Source organism: Protobothrops mucrosquamatus, unplaced genomic scaffold (assembly GCF_001527695.2).
Source record: "Protobothrops mucrosquamatus isolate PMUCROS unplaced genomic scaffold, P.Mucros_1.0 scaffold2453, whole genome shotgun sequence".
NCBI lineage: Eukaryota > Metazoa > Chordata > Lepidosauria > Squamata > Viperidae > Protobothrops > Protobothrops mucrosquamatus.
The window spans coordinates 131560-152724 of NW_015388525.1; the positions used below are offsets into that span (position 1 = coordinate 131560).

General features: G+C 45.1%; 1 protein-coding gene across 1 annotated transcript in view; it reads left to right on the plus strand.

Annotated features, from left to right (window-relative positions):
- PARP2 (poly(ADP-ribose) polymerase 2) overlaps positions 1 to 19718 on the plus strand; it is a 28910-nt gene extending 9192 nt beyond the window's left edge. The window contains exons 7-25 of the mRNA XM_015825030.1: positions 743 to 770; positions 873 to 975; positions 1065 to 1227; positions 2707 to 2845; positions 4062 to 4125; positions 4922 to 5056; positions 5599 to 5649; positions 6359 to 6455; positions 7842 to 7917; positions 8017 to 8119; positions 8212 to 8371; positions 11328 to 11466; positions 12749 to 12812; positions 13618 to 13752; positions 14411 to 14538; positions 14627 to 14726; positions 14824 to 14922; positions 16403 to 16521; positions 19251 to 19718. Coding sequence (XP_015680516.1) covers positions 743 to 770; positions 873 to 975; positions 1065 to 1227; positions 2707 to 2845; positions 4062 to 4125; positions 4922 to 5056; positions 5599 to 5649; positions 6359 to 6455; positions 7842 to 7917; positions 8017 to 8119; positions 8212 to 8371; positions 11328 to 11466; positions 12749 to 12812; positions 13618 to 13752; positions 14411 to 14538; positions 14627 to 14726; positions 14824 to 14922; positions 16403 to 16521; positions 19251 to 19410 — 2063 coding nt within the window. The 3' untranslated portion in view covers positions 19411 to 19718. The remainder of the gene's footprint in view (positions 1 to 742; positions 771 to 872; positions 976 to 1064; positions 1228 to 2706; positions 2846 to 4061; positions 4126 to 4921; positions 5057 to 5598; positions 5650 to 6358; positions 6456 to 7841; positions 7918 to 8016; positions 8120 to 8211; positions 8372 to 11327; positions 11467 to 12748; positions 12813 to 13617; positions 13753 to 14410; positions 14539 to 14626; positions 14727 to 14823; positions 14923 to 16402; positions 16522 to 19250) is intronic.
- Positions 19719 to 21165: the final 1447 nt, after the last annotated feature.

Below are 21165 nucleotides of genomic sequence, written 5' to 3' on the forward strand. Positions count from 1 at the left end.
CTTGGAAGGGTTGAGCCTGAGTCTGTTCCTCCCCATCCAGACCCTTACGGCCTCCAGGCAACGGGTCATCACGTCAAGGGCATCGTTGGGGTGGCCTGGGGTGGAGATGTACAGCTGAGTGTCATCAGCGTACTGATGGAAATCCACCCCAAAGCCACGGATGATCTCTCCCAGCGGCTTCACATAAATATTGAACAAATGGTGCTGGAGAAGACTCCTGCGAGTCCCCTGGACTGCAAGGCGATCAAACTGGTCAGTCCTAGAAGAGATCAACCCTGACTGCTCTTTAGAAGGCCAGATCCTGAAGTTGAAACTCAAATACTTTGGCCACCTAATGAGAAGGAAGGACTCACTGGAGAAGGGCCTAATGCTGGGAAAGATTGAGGGCAATGGAAAAAGGGGATGACAGAGAATGAGGTGGCTGGATGGAGTCACTGAAGCAGTAGGCGTGAACTTAAATGGACTCCAAAAGATGGTAGAGGACAGGAAGACCTGGAGGAACGTTGTCCATGGGGTCGCGATGGGTCGTACACGACTTCGCAATTAACAACAACATATGCTAGAGGGATTATATAGAGAGGGTTTATATACTATGAAGGGGTATATAAGTCTTAAGTGCTATTGCTATTCATTCATTCATTCTGATTATTTTTTACTATTCATTCATTCATTATTATTATTATTTACTTTCTAGTGGGTAAGCCTGGCCAGCACTCCCTCGTGCCTTGCTCTGGAGATTTAGCGAAAGCCAAAGACATCTTCACCAAAAAGTGAGTCCTTCTAAAACTCTTTGCAGTGTCCTTATCCCTCTCAACACCTCCTTTCTCCTGAACCTGACTTCTTTTTTCTTCTTCTTCTTTTTTGCCTCTGAGGTTCCTAGACAAAACCAAAAACGAATGGGACAAACGGAACAGCTTCCAGAAAGTCTCAGGCAAATACGATCTCCTTCATCTGGACTACGAAGCCAGAGATGCTGTAAGATTTTTGGCGGGAAAGAGCAGGGAGGCAGCTTGGAAATCAGAAAGGTATTTTGCCCATAAGGTCTCCTTTTGTATTCCTGACAGAAGAATTCAGCAGAAGCTGCCCCTGAGAAGACAATCTCTAAGCCCAAGCCAGTTTCCCAGCTGGAGCCACGGGTGCAGGCTTTGCTAGAGCTGATATGTAATATTCGGACGATGGAGGAGATGGTGATCGAGATGAAGTACGACACCCGGAAAGCTCCACTAGGTACGCAAATTCTAGTTTGTCCCTTTTACTTTCATTTGAGCTTACTTAAGGAGGTCGATGTGGCCAAAAGAAACCGTTCAGCAGAGAAAGGAAGGACAGTAGAGTGGAATCATCTTTTAGAAGAAAGGAGAAAGTTTTCCTTGCTTAGGACAGGGCTTTTCAACCAGTGGTACGGGTACCACCTGTGGTACATGGGCACCTGGCAGGTGGTACGCGACCATCCAAGAAAAGTGGTAGTGGGGGAGGGGAATGAGCTGAACCGGGGGCAACACCGCACAAGCCTGAGCGAGAGATGACTGCAGTTGCAGGGCTCTCAGGGCTCAGCAGAAGCGCCAGGATCAGCGCCAGGCTCCAGCTGGAACTCGGCGCTGATCCTGGCGCTTCTGCTGAGCCCAGAAGAAGTGCCGATCAGCTGGAATGTTGCAGCATCTCCAGGGTCTTGTGATTTACATTCAGATGCTTGGCAACTGATTCATATTTATGACCGTCACAGTGTCCCAGGGTCATGTGAAGTGACTAAAACCTGCTGCAACCACCCAGCAGACGGGGGGAATAAAAACCAAACACCCCCCACCCCACCCCTGCTGCCAATCCTCAACAGAAATGCTCACAACAATGAAAACCTCGGACAGGAGGAAGAGCGCCGCCGGGTGGGCAGACAGGTGTCTTGCTTGGCTGTGCCTTGGGGGGCACTTTTTTCAGTGCCATTGTAACTTCGAACAGTCACTAAGTGAACTGTTGTAAGTCGAGGACTACCTGTACTCTTTTCTTTTTTTTGTCATCAAGTTTTTGACACCTTGCTGGTGGTACTCGGATGTTGCCATATCCTAAAAGTGATACAATGGGTGAAAAGGTTGAAAAGCCTTGGCTTATTAACCAGGGTATTTGAGTCAGCATCAGCAGAGATATCACGGAAAGTCCTGCACCACTAACTCCACGTAGAAGAGCAGGTAGATCTAGGTGGTGGAGTTAAGTGTGTCATCAGCTTAGAGTCCTTATATTGTCACAAACAACCCAAGTCAAGTCCCCCTTGAATTCTATTGACTCTTACCTAGCACCAATTTAGTGCTGACCGTTAGTTGACTGGATTCTTATGCATTGGCTTGAAAAAATCTTACGTGCTGCAACTTACTGTACGGTCCTGATCCTTTACGCCTGACATTCCATGTGTAGATTTTTGTAAAGTTTAAACTGCCTGCCTAACTTAGTAATAATAATAAAGTTGGAAGGGACTTTGGAGGTCATCAGGTCCAACCCCCTGCTCAGGCAGGAAACCCTATACCTTTTCAGACAAATGGCTTTCCAGTCTCTTCTTAAAAACTTCCAGTGTTGGAGCATTCACCGCTTCTGGAGGCAGGTTGTTCCACTGGTTAATTGTTCTAAGTGTCAGGAAATTTCTCCTTAGTTCTAGGTTGCTTCTCTCTTTGATTAGTTTCCTTAAAACCCCCTGATTTATTTTTTTTTAATCTTCTGCTGTAGGAAAGCTGACAGCTGAGCAGATCCAGGCAGGGTACCGGTCATTACAGAAAGTGGAAGCATGTCTGAAGCGGAGTCAGACTGGTGCTGCCCTGCTGGAAGCTTGCAATGAATTCTACACACGGATCCCCCATGACTTCGGGTTAGTAGTGCTGATTCCCCTTCTTTGAGTTGTAAGTTGTCCAGGAGGAAAAAAAAACAGTCTACTTTGGCACTACCGTGTTTCTCCGAAAATAAGAGCCATCCAGAAAATAAGCTCTAGCATGATTTTTCAGGATGGAAAATAAGCCCTAATGCATCTTTTGGAGCAAAAAATAATAAAAGACCGGGTGTTATTTTGGGGGAAAGATGATATTCTCATACTTTTCTATATGGATCATCCTCAACTTATGACTGTAATAGAATCTGCCCATTAGAGTTGTAAGTTGTGGTGATCATAAAGTGACTGACCTGATAGTGCAACCTTTTTTTGCAGCGTTTTGGAAGTAGCCCAGACACAAAACCAAAGCCATAAGTCAGTGATGGCGAACCTTTTAGAGACCGAGTGCCCAAACTGCAACCCAAACCCCACTTATGTATCGTCGGGTGCCGGGTGGGTGTGGCCCATTGACTGGGTGTGGCCCATTGACTGGGTGTGGCCCATTGGGTGGGCGTGGCTGCGGTGGTAACAGCAGACTGGGTGGGACTAAAAAGTTCAATCAATCAATTCCAACTTTGCAAGATCTTTTTTTTTCCCTGTGAGAAGTTGAAATTGACTGATTGAACCTTTTTTTTTTTTTTTGCACATGGCGGAGGCCTAAAGCGAAAAGTTTTATAAAACCCAGCTGAAAGCCTAGGACTGGGGCGACAGCACGCGTGCCCACAGAGAGGGCTCTGAGTGCCGCCTCTGGCACCCGTGCCATAGGTTCGCCATCACTGCCATAAGTAGTAATAGTGCCTTTACTCTAAAGTTACAGTGACAGATCTTGTAAGCATTTCCCCCCCCATCCCTTGCCTGTCTGTTACAGAGAATCTAGGTAGGGTCCCTTCTTTGTGGCTTTCTCCACCCTTATACCTTCAGTGGGCTGAGATATCTCTTCTCTGACTGTTGCCCTGGTTACGGCTCTTTCTCCTGTCTCCCAAGGTTATTCCCACATCCATTTACATCTTGCCACTGGTCCAATCAAATGCTGGAAAAGAAATCACGTGCATCCCTGATCAAAGAAGAGTGTTTTGTAAAGAGTGCTTATGAGAAAGTTGCTACTTCCCCAGTTTTTGGTGGGCGGACACCTCCGACTTTCAGCGATCGGCAATTCATCTTTTTAATGCAATTTAAAAAAAAAAAAAGTGTTTGCTCTCATTCTCCCTCCCCTTTTCAGGCTGAAAACACCACCACTAATAAAATCTTTAAGGGAACTCCAAGAAAAGGCACAGCTGCTGGAGGTAAGGAAAGTCCCAATCACTCAAGGGGAGAAGATTAGTGTTGTGGACGTTCTGACTATTAAGATCAAGGGAATAAATAGTTCTTCAGCTTCTGTGCGGAACTGGAAAATGAGGTTGATGGGCATATGTCAGCTTTTCAAGGTAGACTGTAGTCAAGAGAGAGATGTTAAAGGATACCAGTGGTGCTGTTTTATAACAGTATGGGATAATAAGAAGCCTGAAAATCTTTTCAAGTTTTTGTCCCTTATGGTAATAAAAACAAGGAGGGCTTGAGTTTCTTTATCACACTTGTTTCAAGTTCTGAATTATAGTTGCTTCTCTAAGTCCCTCCTTAATGGTTCTTCCATACCAAGGTGATCTCTAAATTTCTTTATATCTGGTGAGGAATGATGGCCCTTTTATGACCTGTGGACTTCAACTCCCAGAATTCCTGAACCAGCATGGCTGGCTCAGGAATTCTGGGCATTGAAGTCCACGAGTCATAAAAGGATCGTAGTTCCCCACCTCTGCTTTACATGGTGAGAGTTTCAAAGCTTGTATTCTTTCAGGCAGATGGGACTACAGATAGTCCTCAAATTACGACAGTAATTGAGCCTTGCAATTACAGTCGTAACTTTCCACCAAGCTTTTTCCAACCTGACAAACTCCCATGTATTTTGGACTCCAGTTCTCACCACATCCGGAAGGCAGTCATCCAGATATCTATCTACTCCAGTGTCCAGGGGCTCCTTCTGAGATGGTTGTTGCCCTATAAAATCCTACACTTGGTGATGGCTGCTCTCTGCTGATTTTCTAGGCTCTCAGTGAGATCCGTATTGGCATCAAACATGTGCAGTCAGAACAGTTGGATCTGGAGCATCCTTTGGACCGGAGCTACAGGAGTCTCGACTGTGAACTCCAGCCCTTGGAAAAGGCCAGTGATGTTTTCCAGGTGTGTAGCCGAATAAGCTAGGAAAGGAAGAACATGATGGTGATGATAGTGATTATNGCGAATAGGCCCCGGACCAGTAGAGGACCGCGGCCCACAGGTTGGGGACCACTGCCTTAAGTCACTTCCTCATGCTGACTGTTGTTAGCCTAAAACAGCCCCTTTTTAGCCATGCTTTCTGGGAATGTTGGGAGTTGAAATCCAGCATGTTGGAACAGCATTTGGTGGGCAAGTAGAAGATTTTTGTAGTCTGGAAAAGACTCTCATTAGACTATTTTTAGCGCAGCAAGAGGTCATCCTGTCTGGTCTTTGGAAGCTAAGCTGGGTCTGGTTTGGTAAGTACTTGGATGGAGCCCTACAGGAAGTCCAAAGGCTGTAGGTCAGACTAGCAAGTTGGAAGAAGACAATTGCATTTTTCAACTGCATGGTTGTCTTTGTGAAGTCACCAGGAGTCAAGCCTAGCTTGAAAGAGGCTTTCTTTTTTAAAAAAAAATCATTCCTTTGTTTTGAATAACCTCCCTTCCTCTTTCCTGCCTTTCCTAAAGGCTCATGTTTATTGTGAAGGAGACGACATTTACGACGTGATGTTAAATCAGGTGAGTGGACCATACCTGTTTTTTTTTTATTTCCAATCGAGAGATTCTGCCTGGTTAAAAAAAAAAAAAAAGGTTGGACTTCAGTTGCAGGACTTCAGTTAATCTCTTGATTTCAGTCACAGGGTCCACCAAATGAGGTCAGACAAGGCCTATCTCTGAATCTCTTGTTCTTAGCAAGAATTATCTGGAGGACAAAACTGTGGGAAGAACCATCTATGCTCTCCTAAGAGGCAGGGAAGACAGAACTAGAAACTACAATGATGTAGCTCAACCTTTTCTTCACCACGGACTCCCTCCTCTTTAAATATTTTTTGTGGCCACAGACCATGGCCATGGACTCCCAAGACTTAATTCAAGATTTAAATCATAATATTTTTTCAAGCCTTCGCAGACTGCCTATGATGACATTGCGCCTCCCCCCAGTGGTCCACAGACCACAGGTTGAGAACTACTGATATAGGTAGTTCTTGGTTTCCAAGCTTATTGATAAATTTGGGCTCCCCACTTCCTCAGTTGGGTTCATATTATCCTACAGAGCAAAATTCCCCTGAAGAGATTGGAGATTGGAGAAATAGTTGTATGAAAGCCTGCTCTTTCATAGATGTTTGTTCAGAAGACATCTAGGAGAGCAGTACATGGCATAGAAAAGGAACAAGGTGTTGTCTCATTTCTGACCAGCTCCTTTTTTTTCCATCTTGGCTTCCTCCAGACAAACCTTCAATTCAACAACAATAAGTACTACCTCATACAACTGTTGGAAGAAGACAATGCACAGAACTACAGCATCTGGATGCGCTGGGGGCGCGGTGAGTTGGGGCAAGGAACTGAGTCATGGAGGAAAGAAGTGAGAGCAAAGCTGACAAACCTGGAGCAGGAGTAGGCCTTGGTTTTAAATAAAAACTAAAAAAAAATCGTTGCTCTATTTCACCTAGCAATTATAGATCTAGGATTGTGTTTCTCAACCTTTGGCAATTTCCAAGGTGTGTAGACCTCAATTTCCAGAATTCCCCAGGCAGCCTGCTGCTTGGGGAATTCTGGGAATTGAAGTCCACACACCTTGAAGTTGCTAAGGTTGAGAAACATGGCTCTAGACTCCTTTGAGGGTCTGGCTGGGGAATTCTGGGAGTTGAAGTCCACACATCGTAAACTGAGATATACAATCAAGAATCTCACTGCCTATAAAGCTATAAGAATTATCATAAAAGCCTGTTGTTTTTTTAAAAAAATGATTGAAATGTTAGTCAATCAAATTTTTGGAGTCTTATGGAATTCTTGGATTTTTCTTAGTTCTAGAATGTGGCTTCACCTCTTCTGTACTCTGTAATGGTCCTTTTGATCATTCCATTCATTCAGTCATTCATTCATGCTGTAGTGGCGCAGTGATTAGAATGCAGTATTGCAGGCTAACTCTGTCCACTGCCAGGAGTTTGATCCTGATGGGCTCAAAGTTGACTCAGCCTTCCATCCTTCCAAGCTCGGTAAAATGAGGACCCAGACTGTTGGGGGCAATATGTTGACTCTGTAAACCATTTAAAGATGGCTTATATGCTAGAGGCATACTAAAAAGCAGAGACATCACCCTGCCAACAAAAGTGTGTATAGTCAAGGCCATGGTTTTCCCAGTTGCAATGTATGGCTGTGAAAGTTGGACCATAAGAAAGGCTGATCGCCAAAGCATTGAGGCCTTTGAAGTATGGTGCTGGAGAAGACTCCTGGGAGTCCCCTGGACTGCAAGGCATTCAAACCGGTCAGTCCTAGAAGCGATCAACCCCGACTGCTCTTTAGAAGGCCAGATCCTGAAGTTGAAACTCAAATACTTTGGCCACCTAATGAGAAGGAAGGACTCACTGGAGAAGAGCCTAATGCTGGGAAAGATTGAGGGCAATGGAAGAAGGGGATGACAGAGAATGAGGTGGCTGGATGGAGTCACTGAAGCAGTAGATGTGAACTTAAATGGGCTCCAGAAGATGGTAGAGGACAGGAAGACCTGGAGGAACGTTGTCCATGGGGTCGCGATGGGTCGGACACGACTTCGCAATTAACAACAACATATGCTAGAGGGATTATATAGAGAGGGTTTATATACTATGAAGGGGTATATAAGTCTTAAGTGCTATTGCTATTCATTCATTCATTCTGATTATTTTTTACTATTCATTCATTCATTATTATTATTATTATTTACTTTCTAGTGGGTAAGCCTGGCCAGCACTCCCTCGTGCCTTGCTCTGGAGATTTAGCGAAAGCCAAAGACATCTTCACCAAAAAGTGAGTCCTTCTAAAACTCTTGGCAGTGTCCTTATCCCTCTCAACACCTCCCTTCTCCTGAACCTGACTTTTTTCTTCTTCTTCTTTTTTGCCTCTGAGGTTCCTAGACAAAACCAAAAACGAATGGGACAAACGGAACAGCTTCCAGAAAGTCTCAGGCAAATACGATCTCCTTCATCTGGACTACGAAGCCAGAGATGCTGTAAGACTTTTGGCGGGAAAGATCAAGGAGGCAGCTTAGAAATCAGAAGGGTATTTTGCCCATAAGGTCTCCTTTTGTATTCCTGCCAGAAGAATTCAGCAGAAGCTGCCCCTGAGAAGACAATCTCTAAGCCCAAGCCAGTTTCCCAGCTGGAGCCACGGGTGCAGGCTTTGCTAGAGCTGATATGTAATATTCGGACGATGGAGGAGATGGTGATCGAGATGAAGTACGACACCCGGAAGGCTCCACTAGGTACGCAAATTCTAGTTTGTCCCTTTTACCTTCATTTGAGCTTATTTAAGGAGGTCGATGTGGCCAAAAGAAACCGTTCAGCAGAGAAAGGAAGGACAGTAGAGTGGAATAATCTTTTAGAAGAAAGGAGAAAGGTTACCTTGCTTAGGACAGGGCTTTTCAACCAGTGGTACGGGTACCACCTGTGGTACATTGGCACCTGGCAGGTGGTACGTGACCATCCTAGAAAAGTGGTAGCGGGGGAGGGGAATGAGCTGAACCGGTGGCAGCACCGCACAAGCCTGAGCGAGAGATGGCTGGAGCTGCAGGGCTGTCAGGGCTCAGCGGAAGCACCAGGATCAGCGCTTTTTCGGGGCTGTCAGGGCTCAGTGGAAACGCCAGGATCAGTGCCAGGCTCCGGCTGGAGCTCAGTGCTAATCCTGCTGCTTCTGCTGAGCCCTGAAGAAGCACCAATCAGGTGGAATGTTGCAGCATCTCCAGGGTCTTGTGATTTACATTCAGATGCTTGGCAACTGATTCATATTTATGACGGTCACAGTGTCCCAGGGTCATGTGAAGTGACTAAAACCTGCTGCAACCACCCAGCAGACGGGGGGAATAAAAACCAAACACCCCCCACCCCACCCCCACTGCCAATCCTCAACAGAAATGCTCACAACAATGAAAACCTCGGACAGGAGGAAGAGTGCCACCGGGTGGGCAGACAAGTGTCTTGCTTGGCTGTGCCTTGGGGGGCACTTTTTTCAGTGCCATTGTAACTTTGAACAGTCACTAAGTGAACTGTTGTAAGTCGAGTACTACCTGTACTCTTTTCCTTTTTTTTGTCATCAAGTTTTTGACACCTTGCTGGTGGTACTCGGATGTTGCCATATCCTAAAAGTGGTACAATGGGTGAAAAGGTTGAAAAGCCTTGGCTTAGGAAACCTGCTTATTGACCAATAATCACAGAGTGTCCTCACAATGGCACTGGAAAAAAGTGACTTATGACCAGTTTTCACACTTACGACTGTTGTGGCATCCCCTGTTGTGGTCAGGTGATCAAAATTCGGGCACTTGGCAACTGGAATGTATTTATGACAGTTGTGTTGTTGGATTGGATTCCAACAAGCAAAGTCAATTCGGAAACTAGATTCTCTTAATGATCAGAGGATTCCCTTAACTGCAGTGATTTGCTTAACAACTGTGGCAAAAAGAGGTTGTAAAATAGGGGGAAACTCTATGGGGGTTCTCAGTCATCCAGGTCATGGTTGTCCCAAAGGTGCATTTTTCAGGAGGCAACTGGACTTATTTCGTTTTTCTTTGAAGACGTTTAGCTTCTCATCCAAGAAGCTTCTTCAGCTGTGACTGGATGGTGGGGAATGGAAAGATTTATATCAAAGAAAAACAAGAAAGTCCAGTTGCCTCTTGAAAAAGCACCTCTGGGACAACCATGACCTGGATGACTTGAGAAACTCATTAGGCATTTAGCGATGCACTTTGGGATGAACACCCTTCAAATGGTGTGGGAGTATGAATGGATTTCCAGAAAACATTGCAGACTACAGGAACCATTTGCACTTCAGTTTGAGATGCAGACAACACAGACTCATCCCCAATAGCCTGCGCCTGTCTCCTCCTCCTCCTCCTCCTCCTCCTCCTCTTCTTCTTCTTCTTCTTCCTCCTCTTCCTCTTCTTCCTCCTCTTCCTCTTCCACCTCCTCCTCCTCCTCCTCCTCCTCCTCCTCCTCCTCCTCCAGGAAGCCAACTTACTGAGTGGCTTGGCTCAGAGCCTCACTCTGTCCAGGTGGGACACAGGGCAGAAAACATCCTGCAGCCAAGTCATTGAGGCCACTTGAAGGCTTGTCTGTGTCCTCAGGGTCACCTGAGTAGTGCAAATGTGTGTGGAGCCTTCTTGGCTGCAGGATGTTTTCTGTTCCACATACATTTGCACTACTCAGATGACCCCGAGGACACAGACAAGCCTCCAAGTGGCCTCAACGACTCTCTAAAAGAAGGCAAATGACCAGCTGTCTGCAAGGAGTATAAATCCTTCCATTCCCCACCATCCAGTCAGAGCTGAAGAAGCTTCTTCGATGAGAAGCGAAAACATCTTCAAAGAAAAAACAAAGTCCAGTTGCCTCGTGAAAAAGCACGCTTAGGACAAAACTCCCTTTAACGGCTGCCTTGCTGAGCATCAGAAATTTTGGGCTCAATTGTGGTGTCGTAAGGCGAGGTCTGCCTGCATTTGCAAGAGTCAGCCGCAAGCTGATAATAAATTGTGGAGTACAACTAACTCACAAGGTAGGCTCAGGAAATGACTACAGCCCTTCTATTGAGGAGGATCATGGCTGAGTGTTTTTGACACTTAGTGATTAACCAGGGTATTTGAGTGAGCATCAGCAGAGATATCACGGAAAGTCCTGCACCACTAACTCCACGTAGAAGAGCAGGTAGATCTAGGTGGTGGAGTTAAGTGTCTCATCAGCTTAGAGTCCTTACATTGTCACAAACAACCCAAGTCAAGTCCCCCTTGAATTCTATTGACTCTTATCTAGCACCAATTTAGTGCTGACCATTAGTTGACTGGATTCTTATGCATAGGCTTGAATAAATCTTACGTGCTGCAACTTACTGTACGGTCCTGATCCTTTACGCCTGACATTCCATGTGTAGATTTTTGTAAAGTTTAAACTGCCTGCCTAACTTAGTAATAATAATAAAGTTGGAAGGGACCTTGGAGGTCATCTAGTCGAAGCCCCTGCTCAGGAAGGAAACCCTATACCATTTCAGACAAATGGCTGTCCAGTCTCTTCTTAAAAACTTCCAGTGTTGGAGCATTCACCGCTTCTGGAGGCAGGTTGTTCCACTGGTTAATTGTTCTAAGTGTCAGGAAATTTCTCCTTAGTTCTAGGTTGCTTCTCTCTTTGATTAGTTTCCTTAAAAACCCCTGATTTATTTTTTTTAATCTTCTGCTGTAGGAAAGCTGACAGCTGAGCAGATCCAGGCAGGGTACCGGTCATTACAGAAAGTGGAAGCATGTCTGAAGCGGAGTCAGACTGGTGCTGCCCTGCTGGAAGCTTGCAATGAATTCTACACACGGATCCCCCATGACTTCGGGTTAGTAGTGCTGATTCCCCTTCTTTGAGTTGTAAGTTATCCAGGAGTGAAAAAAAACACAGTCTCTTTTGGCACTACCGTGTTTCTCCGAAAATAAGAGCCATGCAGAAAATAAGCCCTAGCATGATTTTTCAGGACGCTCGTAATATAAGCCCCACCCCCAAAATAAGCCCCAGTTAAGACCGTCAGCCAGATGGATGTATTTAGTACCGTATTTCCCCGAAAATACGACCTAACTGGAAAATAAGCCCTAATGCGTCTTTTGGAGCAAAAATTATATAAGACCGGGTGTTATTTTGGGGGAAACATGGTATTCTCATACGGATCATCCTCAAATTATGACTGTAATGGGATCTGCCCATTAGAGTTGTAAGTTGTGGTGATCATAAAAGTGACTGACCTGATAGTGCAACCTTTTTTTGCAGCGTTTCGGAAGTAGCCCAGACACAAAACCAAAGCCATAAGTCAGTGATGGCGAACCTTTTAGAGACCGAGTGCCCAAACTGCAACCCAAACCCCACTTATGCATCGTCGGGTGCTGGGTGGGTGTGGCCCATTGACTGGGTGTGGCCCATTGACTGGGTGTGGCCCATTGGGTGGGCGTGGCTGCGGTGGTAACAGCAGACTGGGTGGGACTAAAAAGTTCAATCAATCAATTCCAACTTTGCAAGATCTTTTTTTTCCCTGTGAGAAGTTGAAATTGACTGATTGATTGAACCTTTTTTTTTTTTTTTTTTGCACACGGCGGCGGAGGCCTAAAGCGAAAAGGTTTTATAAAACCCAGCTGAAGGCCTAGGACTGGGGCGACGGCACGCGTGCCATAGGTTCGCCATCACTGCCATAAGTAGTAATAGTGCCTTTACTCTAAAGTTACAGTGACAGATCTTGTAAGCATTTTCCCCCCCATCCCTTGCCTGTCTGTTACAGAGAATCTAGGTAGGGTCCCTTCTTTGTGGCTTTCTCCACCCTTATACCTTCAGTGGGCTGAGATATCTCTTCTCTGACTGTTGCCCTGGTTACGGCTCTTTCTCCTGTCTCCCAAGGTTATTCCCACAGCCATTTACATCTTGCCACTGGTCCAATCAAATGCTGGAAAAGAAATCACGTGCATCCCTGATCAAAGAAGAGTGTTTTGTAAAGAGTGCTTATGAGAAAGTTGCTACTTCCCCAGTTTTTGGTGGGCGGACACCTCCGACTTTCAGCGATCGGCAATTCATCTTTTTAATGCAATTTTTTTTTTAAAAAAAAAAGTGTTTGCTCTCATTCTCCCTCCCCTTTTCAGGCTGAAAACACCACCACTAATAAAATCTTTAAGGGAACTCCAAGAAAAGGCACAGCTGCTGGAGGTAAGGAAAGTCCCAATCACTCAAGGGGAGAAGATTAGTGTTGTGGACGTTCTGACTATTAAGATCAAGGGAATAAATAGTTCTTCAGCTTCTGTGCGGAACTGGAAAATGAGGTTGATGGGCATATGTCAGCTTTTCAAGGTAGACTGTAGTCAAGAGAGAGATGTTAAAGGATACCAGTGGTGCTGTTTTATAACAGTATGGGATAATAAGAAGCCTGAAAATCTTTTCAAGTTTTTGTCCCTTCTTATGGTAATAAAAACAAGGAGGGCTTGAGTTTCTTTATCACGCTTGTTTCAAGTTCTGAATTATAGTTGCTTCTCTAAGTCCCTCCTTAATGGTTCTTCCATACCAAGGTGATCTCTAAATTTCTTTATATCTGGTGAGGAACGATGGCCCTTTTATGACCTGTGGACTTCAACTCCCAGAATTCCTGAACCAGCATGGCTGGCTCAGGAATTCTGGGCGTTGAAGTCCACGAGTCATAAAAGGATCGTAGTTCCCCACCTCTGCTTTACATGGTGAGAGTTTCAAAGCTTGTATTCTTTCAGGCAGATGGGACTACAGATAGTCCTCAAATTACGACAGTAATTGAGCCTTGCAATTACAGTCGTAACTTTCCACCAAGCTTTTTCCAACCTGACAAACTCCCATGTATTTTGGACTCCAGTTCTCACCACATCCGGAAGGCAGTCATCCAGATATCTATCTACTCCAGTGTCCAGGGGCTCCTTCTGAGATGGTTATTGCCCTATAAAATCCTGCACTTGGTGATGGCTGCTCTCTGCTGATTTTCTTTTTCTAGGCTCTCAGTGAGATCCGTATTGGCATCAAACATGTGCAGTCAGAACAGTTGGATCTGGAGCATCCTTTGGACCGGAGCTACAGGAGTCTCGACTGTGAACTCCAGCCCTTGGAAAAGGCCAGTGATGTTTTCCAGGTGTGTAGCCGAATAAGCTAGGAAAGGAAGAACATGATGGTGATGATAGTGATTATGATGTTTTCCATTCAGTCGAGTCCAGCTCTGGGCGATTCTGTGGACCAGGTTTCTCCACATCTTCTGATCTTGCATTCCTTTGAGTTTTTCTATGCTTGGTCTGGTGTCAACTTTTATGGTGTCCAGCCATTGTGTTCTGTGACGGCCTGGTTTCCTTGTACCGCTAACACTTCCAAACATACTTGCTTTCTCCAGTGAATTACCCTGAATTCCCCCTAGCCAAAGTAAGTGAGACACAGTTTCATGAGTTGGCCTTCTATTGACATGTCTGGTGTAATGGGCTCTGGTACTTGCTTGTTGGTCACCTTTTCCATCCAAGGAATATGCAGGAGCTTTTTCCAGCACCACAGCTCAAACGAGTCTAAGAAGAATCTAGATCAGGATCTCCAATCCCCGGTCCGCGGCACGCCAGCAATCCGGTCACACAAACAAGCGAAGCCCCATCCATGGGATGCAGGCAGCACACAAAACCACACCTGCTGCGGTCCACGGAAAAACTTCCACAGAGCCGGTCCCTAATTCCTAAAAGGTTGGGGGCCACTGACCTAGATGGAGCCATTCTGATGGTTATATCTCAGCTCGCTTTCATATCCTTCTTCAGGTACTGGAGCGCTATTTGCTCTCCACCCATGCTCCCACCCACAAGGATTACACAATGACTCTGGTCGAGGCCTTTGAAGTGAACAAGAAAAGCTCAGAAGCCACTTTCCGTTTTGACCTGTCCAACAGGTAAAGAAAGGAGCCGAGGGAGGCGAAATTCAACCTGTCCTTGGGCTACATTCCGAATTGCGTCTTTCATCCTCCTTTCCCTTCTCAGGATGCTGCTGTGGCACGGATCTCGCCTGGGGAACTGGGCGGGGATTTTGAGCCAGGGGTTGCGTGTGGCACCACCAGAAGCACCCATCACGGGCTATATGGTGAGTATCTACTTTAGGCTACGCTGAACCCAAGATTCATTCAACTTAGGGCCACAATCAGGCCTGAGGTCTTTTCCTATTCTTTCTCTTCCCCCAGTTTGGAAAAGGCATTTACTTCGCGGACATGTCCTCTAAGAGTGCCAATTACTGTTTTGCCACTCGCGAGAAAGACATCGGCCTCCTCCTGCTGTCAGAGGTGAGATGACATCTTGGTGAGAGGCTAAAACGTATGAAGAAGGGTTGCAGGAATTGGGTATGTCTAGTTTACGGGTCGGCAACCTGCGGCTCCCAGCCTCCTCTGCCATTTGCAGAGAGAGAGACAGAGAGAGGCACTTGCGCTTCCCTTCTCTCTCTCTCTCTCTCTCTCTCTCTCTCTCTCTCTCTCTCTCTCTCTCTCCTCCTCCTCCTCTCTCCTCTCTCTCTCTCTCTCTCTCTCTCTCTCTCTCTCTCTTTGTGTGTGTGTAAGTAAAAAAGAGAGTGGTCTCACGTTGTTCTCCGACAAGCTGACAAGCTTATTGGGCGGGGCTCGTCCCTTTGCTGCGTCTCTGCAGGAAGCAGGAAGGGCAGGAGAGAGCTAGCTGAATAATGTGTGTCAGCTTGTTGGAGAACAACCTGAAGCCAGCTTGCCAGGTGAGCAGAAGATTGGAGAGAGGGGGGGGGAGAGACAGAGAGAGAGAAAGAGAGAGAGAGAAAGAGAGAGAGAACTCATGCACAGCAGCCTCTATTTCTTTTTAATTAAACTCTTTAATCAAGCTCCCAACCTCTCGTGTGCGCGCGCGCTTGTGCCCGCACGTTTTGTGGCTCCCAGTGTTTTCTTTTCTCTGGGAAACGGGTCCAAGTGGCTCTTTGAGTGTTTAAGGTTGCAGACCCCTGGTCTAGTTTAATAAAGAGGACTAGGGTTGACATGATAGCAGTGTTCTGATATCTAAAGGGCTGCCGCAAAAAAAAAAAGGAGGTCAAACGTAATCTCCAAAGGGCCTGAAGGCAGGACAAGAAGCAGTGGATGAAAAGTAATCAAGGAGAGAACCGATCCAATAATGAGAAATTTCCTGACAATTAGAACAATTAATCAGTGAAACGAAGTTGCTTTCAGAAGTTGTGGGTGCTCCATCACTGGAGATGTTTAAGAAGAGATTGGACAACCATTTGTTTGAAACGGTACAAGGTTTCCTGCTTGAGCAGAGGGTTGGACTAGAAGACCTCCAAGGTCCCTTAAAACTGTTATTCTGTTATTTCTAATCTAGTTACATCATTCTACTTGCCTAATTCTTTGTGCTGGGAGTTAAGTTCATAATCAGGGTACATTTATATATATATTTTTAATGCAGGAGGTTGGACTAGAAGACCTCCAAGGTCTCTTCCAACTCTTATTATTCTGTGGGTTTGCACCTAGATGTAAACTGACTCTCTGGTTTCCTGGTTTGTTTGTTTTTTTTGGCCAGCACCTCAACTGTAATCCCCTTCTTTCTTTGTCTATTAAACAGCATCTATGCCAGGGGTGTCAAACTCGCAACGTCACGTGACGTGTCGCGACGTATCACGACTTTTCCCCCATTGCCGGCAATGGGGTTGGTGCGGTTTCAGTGTGACGCATCTGGCCTGCGGGACAGCAGTTTGACACCCCTGATCTATGCAATACAGGTGAGTCAGCACTTAAGTTCTGTATTTGCTTACAGGTTGCGCTAGGAGAGTGCAATGAACTGTTGGAGGCCGATCCAGAAGCAGAACGACTGCCAGCCAGCAAACACAGTACCAAAGGCTTAGGCAAAATTGCTCCAGCCAGTTGTGTTTCTCTGTGAGTTTGGGATGATGGGAAGGGAGGAGCTGGGATGAAAAATTACTACTTGTCAGTTTCCCCTAACCTGGGAAGATGGGTAGGACACACCCACAACATTTAGCCAGCGCAGTCTGACTGGTGCCACCATGGGAGAGCATGATTTAAGCCAGGGGTCCTCCAACTTGGCCACTTTAAGACTTGTGGACTTCAACTCCCAGAATTCCAGGCTGGGGAATTCTGGGAGTTGAAGTCCACAAGTCTTAAAGTGGCCAAGTTTGAGGACCCCCTGATTTAAGCAATCAAGGAGAGAACTGAAGCCGTGTTTCTCAACCTTGACAACTTTAAGAAAATGGACTTTAACTCCCAGAATTCTGGACTTCTGAGAGATGAAGTCCACATGTCTTAAAATTCCTAAGATAGAGAAACACTGAATTAGAGGGGAGGAAAAAAAATGCTGAAATCTGGTTTTTAAAAGAGGGTATAGTGCAGGGGTAGGCAACTTTGGCTCTTTTATGACTCGTGGACTTCAACTCCCAGAATTCCTGAGCCAGCCATGCTGAGGGGAAAGGCAGAGGTTTCCAAGCTGAGCCAGGCTGGCTCAGGAATTCTGGGAGTTGAAGTCCACGAGTCATAAAAGCGCCGAGGTGGCCTACCCCTGGTATAGTGAAATACAGGTAATCCTCGACTTACATTTCATTTACTGGTCGCTCAAAGTTACAACAGAACTAAAAAAGGTGATTTATGATTGTTTTTCACACTTATGACCATTGCAGCATCCCTGTGGATCACGTGATCAAAATTCAGACGCTTGGCAACTGGCTCCTATTTACGACGGTTGCAGCGTGCCGGAGTCATGTGATCCCCTTTTTGGGACCACCTGAGAAGCAAAGTCAGTGGGGAATCCAGGTTCACTTAACAGCCGTGTAACTAACTTGACAACTGCAGTGATTCACTTAGCAGCTGTAGCAAGAACGGTTGTAAAATAGGCCAAAACTCACTTAACAAATGTCACACTTGGCAACAGAAATTTTGGGCTCAATTGTCGTAGGTCGAGGACTACCTGTCCGGGACACAAGTTTCTTCCACACTCTGTCTCCCTGATTTGGAATACAAAGAAACAAAACGATAACATAGGTAGAATATTTATTTCCTGCTTTTATTATTATAAATCGCATGAAGTATTAATATCACTTTACAATGCCTTGGTAAGGCCACACTTGGAATACTGCATCCAGTTTTGGTCACCACGATGTAAAAAAGATATTGAGACTCTAGAAAGAGTACAGAGAAGAGCAACAAAGATGATTAGGGGACTGGAGGTTAAAACATATAAGGAACGGTTGCTGGAATTGGGAATGTCTGGTTTAAGGAAGAGAAGGATGAGGGGGGACATGATAGCAGTGTTCCAATATCTCAGGGGCTGCCCCAAAGAAGAGGGAGTCAAGCTATTCTCCAAAGCGCCTGAAGGCAGGACAAGAAGCAATAGATGGAGACTAATCAAGGAGAGAAACAACCTAGAACTAAGGAGAAATTTCCTGACAGTTAGAACAATTAACCAATGGAACAGCCTGCCTCCAGAAGTGGTGAATGCTCCAACACTGGAAGTTTTTAAGAAGAGACTGGAAAGCCATTTGTCTGAAAAGGTATAGGGTTTCCTGCCTGAGCAGGGGGTTGGACTCGATGACCTCCAAGGTCCCTTCCAACTTTTATATTATTATTAATAATAATAATAATAATAATAATAATAATAATAATAATAATAATAATAATAATTATTATTATTATTATTATTATTAAATAACCCAAGGCTACGTATGTACCCAGTACTCCTTTTTTCTGTGATTTTCCTCACAACAACCCTGTGAGGTCAGTTGGGTTGAGAGTTGTGTGACTGGTCCAAAGTCACCCAGCCGGCATTCATGCCTAAGCCAGGGCTAGAACTTACCCTCACCTAGTATCTAACTTGGTGCTCTAACCATTAGATAAAACTTATCACATTTCATATTGATTCTGTAGCTTTGTGAGACTTGTACCTCTTTTACAATTTTTAAAAGTCATTGTGGTTGAACAAAATGCTCTTTTTTTGAAGAAGAAGAAAGCCAACATGCAAAGATATACAAAAATACTTAATTTTCAGTCTTGATATTCAAATAGAATAGAATAGAATAGAATAGAATAGAATAGAATAGAATAGAATAGAATAGAATAGAATAGAATAGAAGACTGGGACATGGAATGGGAATGAGAATAGGAATAGGAATGGAATAGGATAGGATAGGATAGGAGACTGGGACCTGGAATGGAATGGGAATAGGAGTAGAGTAGAGTAGAGTAGAGTAGAGTAGAGTAGAATAGAATAGAATAGAATAGAATAGAATAGAATAGAATAGAATAGAATAGAATAGAAACTTTATTGTCACTTTGAATGTACACTAATCAGCATACATTAAAATGAAATTTCATTGCATACAGCTCTCAAAGGGTCACCACCTCCAATATACACTACATATGACAAAAATAAATACAGAATTATGCACACCCCCACAAATATGACACAGAGAAACAACACAGTCTAGTTTGGGTTATGGTTGGATGTCTTTACACTCGCCATTGGCACGGAGCAGCTTAACTTTAATTATATAAAATTAGGGCTTTCTCCTTTTAAAACCTTGGGAATTGACGGATGGAACTGTGGCAGGATCTGCAGGACTCAACACAGTGGCCTTGTCTCTTTCCTTCCTGCCCAGGCATGATGCAACTGTTCCCCTGGGCCCAGCTGTAGAAACTGGGATAGCAAACCCTCGTGGCTATACCCTGAATTACAATGAATTCATTGTCTATGACCCCTGCCAGGTGCGTATGAAATACCTTCTGAAGGTGCGCTTCAATTTTGTACAGCTGTGGTGAATGGGGTGAAAAAAATGGAGAAGAAAAACTGGCATAAGAGTGACATCTTGAAGCATATGGATGGTTCTCTTTCCATGGGACATGTCAAGTGCTTTCTGGCTGAGAGGCTGAGAGCGCAACTCCTGAAACTGACTCTTTATCACGGGTTAGAAAACTTTTGCCGTGTTTTAATTTACTTTTCTGCTATGAAGTTTGCTCCTGAATGACAAAAACTATGCTATGAAGGAAAGCTAATCCTCAGAATTTCCAGGTGGTCGTTATTTTTTCTTGGATGGTCTGAAAATTAGTTCCAATAGAAACACACCAATTTCTTGGATTTTTTTTTTAAATAAAGGAATATATTCACTCCGTTCTTTGGTGTATGTTAGTGATTTGGGGACTTGGAGGAAAATGACAACATTTCTTTGTATCTTTCAATTAGTATAATTTTTATTTTTATATAGCATAGTCCTTCCATCTCTAGTACAAGGCTTTTCAACCTTTTCACCCATTGTACCACTTTTAGGATATGGCAACATCCAAGTACCACCAGCAAGGTGTCAAAAACTTGAGGACAAAAAAAAAAAAAGGAAAAGAGTACAGGTAGTCCTTGACTTACAACAGTTCACTTAGTGACTGTTCGAAGTTACAATGGCACTGAAAAAAGTGCCCCCCCAAGGCACAGCCAAGCAAGACATCTGCCTGCCCACCCGGCAGCGCTCTTCCTCCTGTCCGAGGTTTTCATTGTTGTGAGCATTTCTGTTGAGGATTGGTAGCGGGGGTGGGGTGGGGGGGGTGTTTGGTTTTTATTCCCCCCGTCTGCTGGGTGGTTGCAGCAGGTTTTGGTCACTTCACAAGACCCTGGGACACTGTGACCGTCATAAATATGAATCAGTTGCCAAGCATCTGAATGTAAATCACAAGGCCTTGGAGATGCTGCAACATTTCAAATGATCGGCGCTTCTTCTGGGCTCAGCAGAAGCACCAGGATCAGCACCGAGCTCCAGCTGGAGCCTGGCGCTGATCCTGGTGCTTCCGCTAAGCCTTGACAGTCCCGAAGAAGCACTGATCCTGGCGCTTCCGCTGAGCCCTGACAGCCCTGCAGCTTCAGCCATCTCTCACTCAGGCTTGTGCGGTGCTGCCACCAGTTCAGCTCATTCCCCTCTCCCACTACCACTTTTCTAGGATGGTCGCGTACCACCTGCCAGGTGCCAATGTACCACAGGTGGTACCCGTACCACTGGTTGAAAAGCCCTGCTCTAGTAGACCAAATATTCACTATGCAGGTGCATAAAATGTTTCGAATCTTCAGGGGGATGAGTCAAATTGTTTTAAGTCAGCCACAGTTGTCCCAGAGATGCTTTTTCCAAAAGACAATTGGAGACAACTTGTAGACATTTCTCTTCTCACCCAAGAAGCTTCTTCAGTTCTGACGGAATGGTGGAGGATGGAAGGATTTACTGCAAGAAATATAAATCCTTCCATCGCCCACCATTCCGTCAGAACTGAAGAAGCTTCTTGGATGAGAAGCGAAATGTCTTCATGGAAAAACAAAGTCCAGTTGCCTTTTGAAAAACAGGCATGGAACAACCGTGACCTGGATGACCGAGAATCTCCACAGACAATCAGCCACAGTTATGCAGAACGTAATCTCAAAATGCTTTGGACTTTCTGGGTTCCGGATTAAACAAAATCTGCAGCACAGACCATCAACTCAGGAGTGTTTCCTCCCTTCTTCTCCTTCTGCTGATGTCCTTGGTTTTGTCCTGCTCTGTC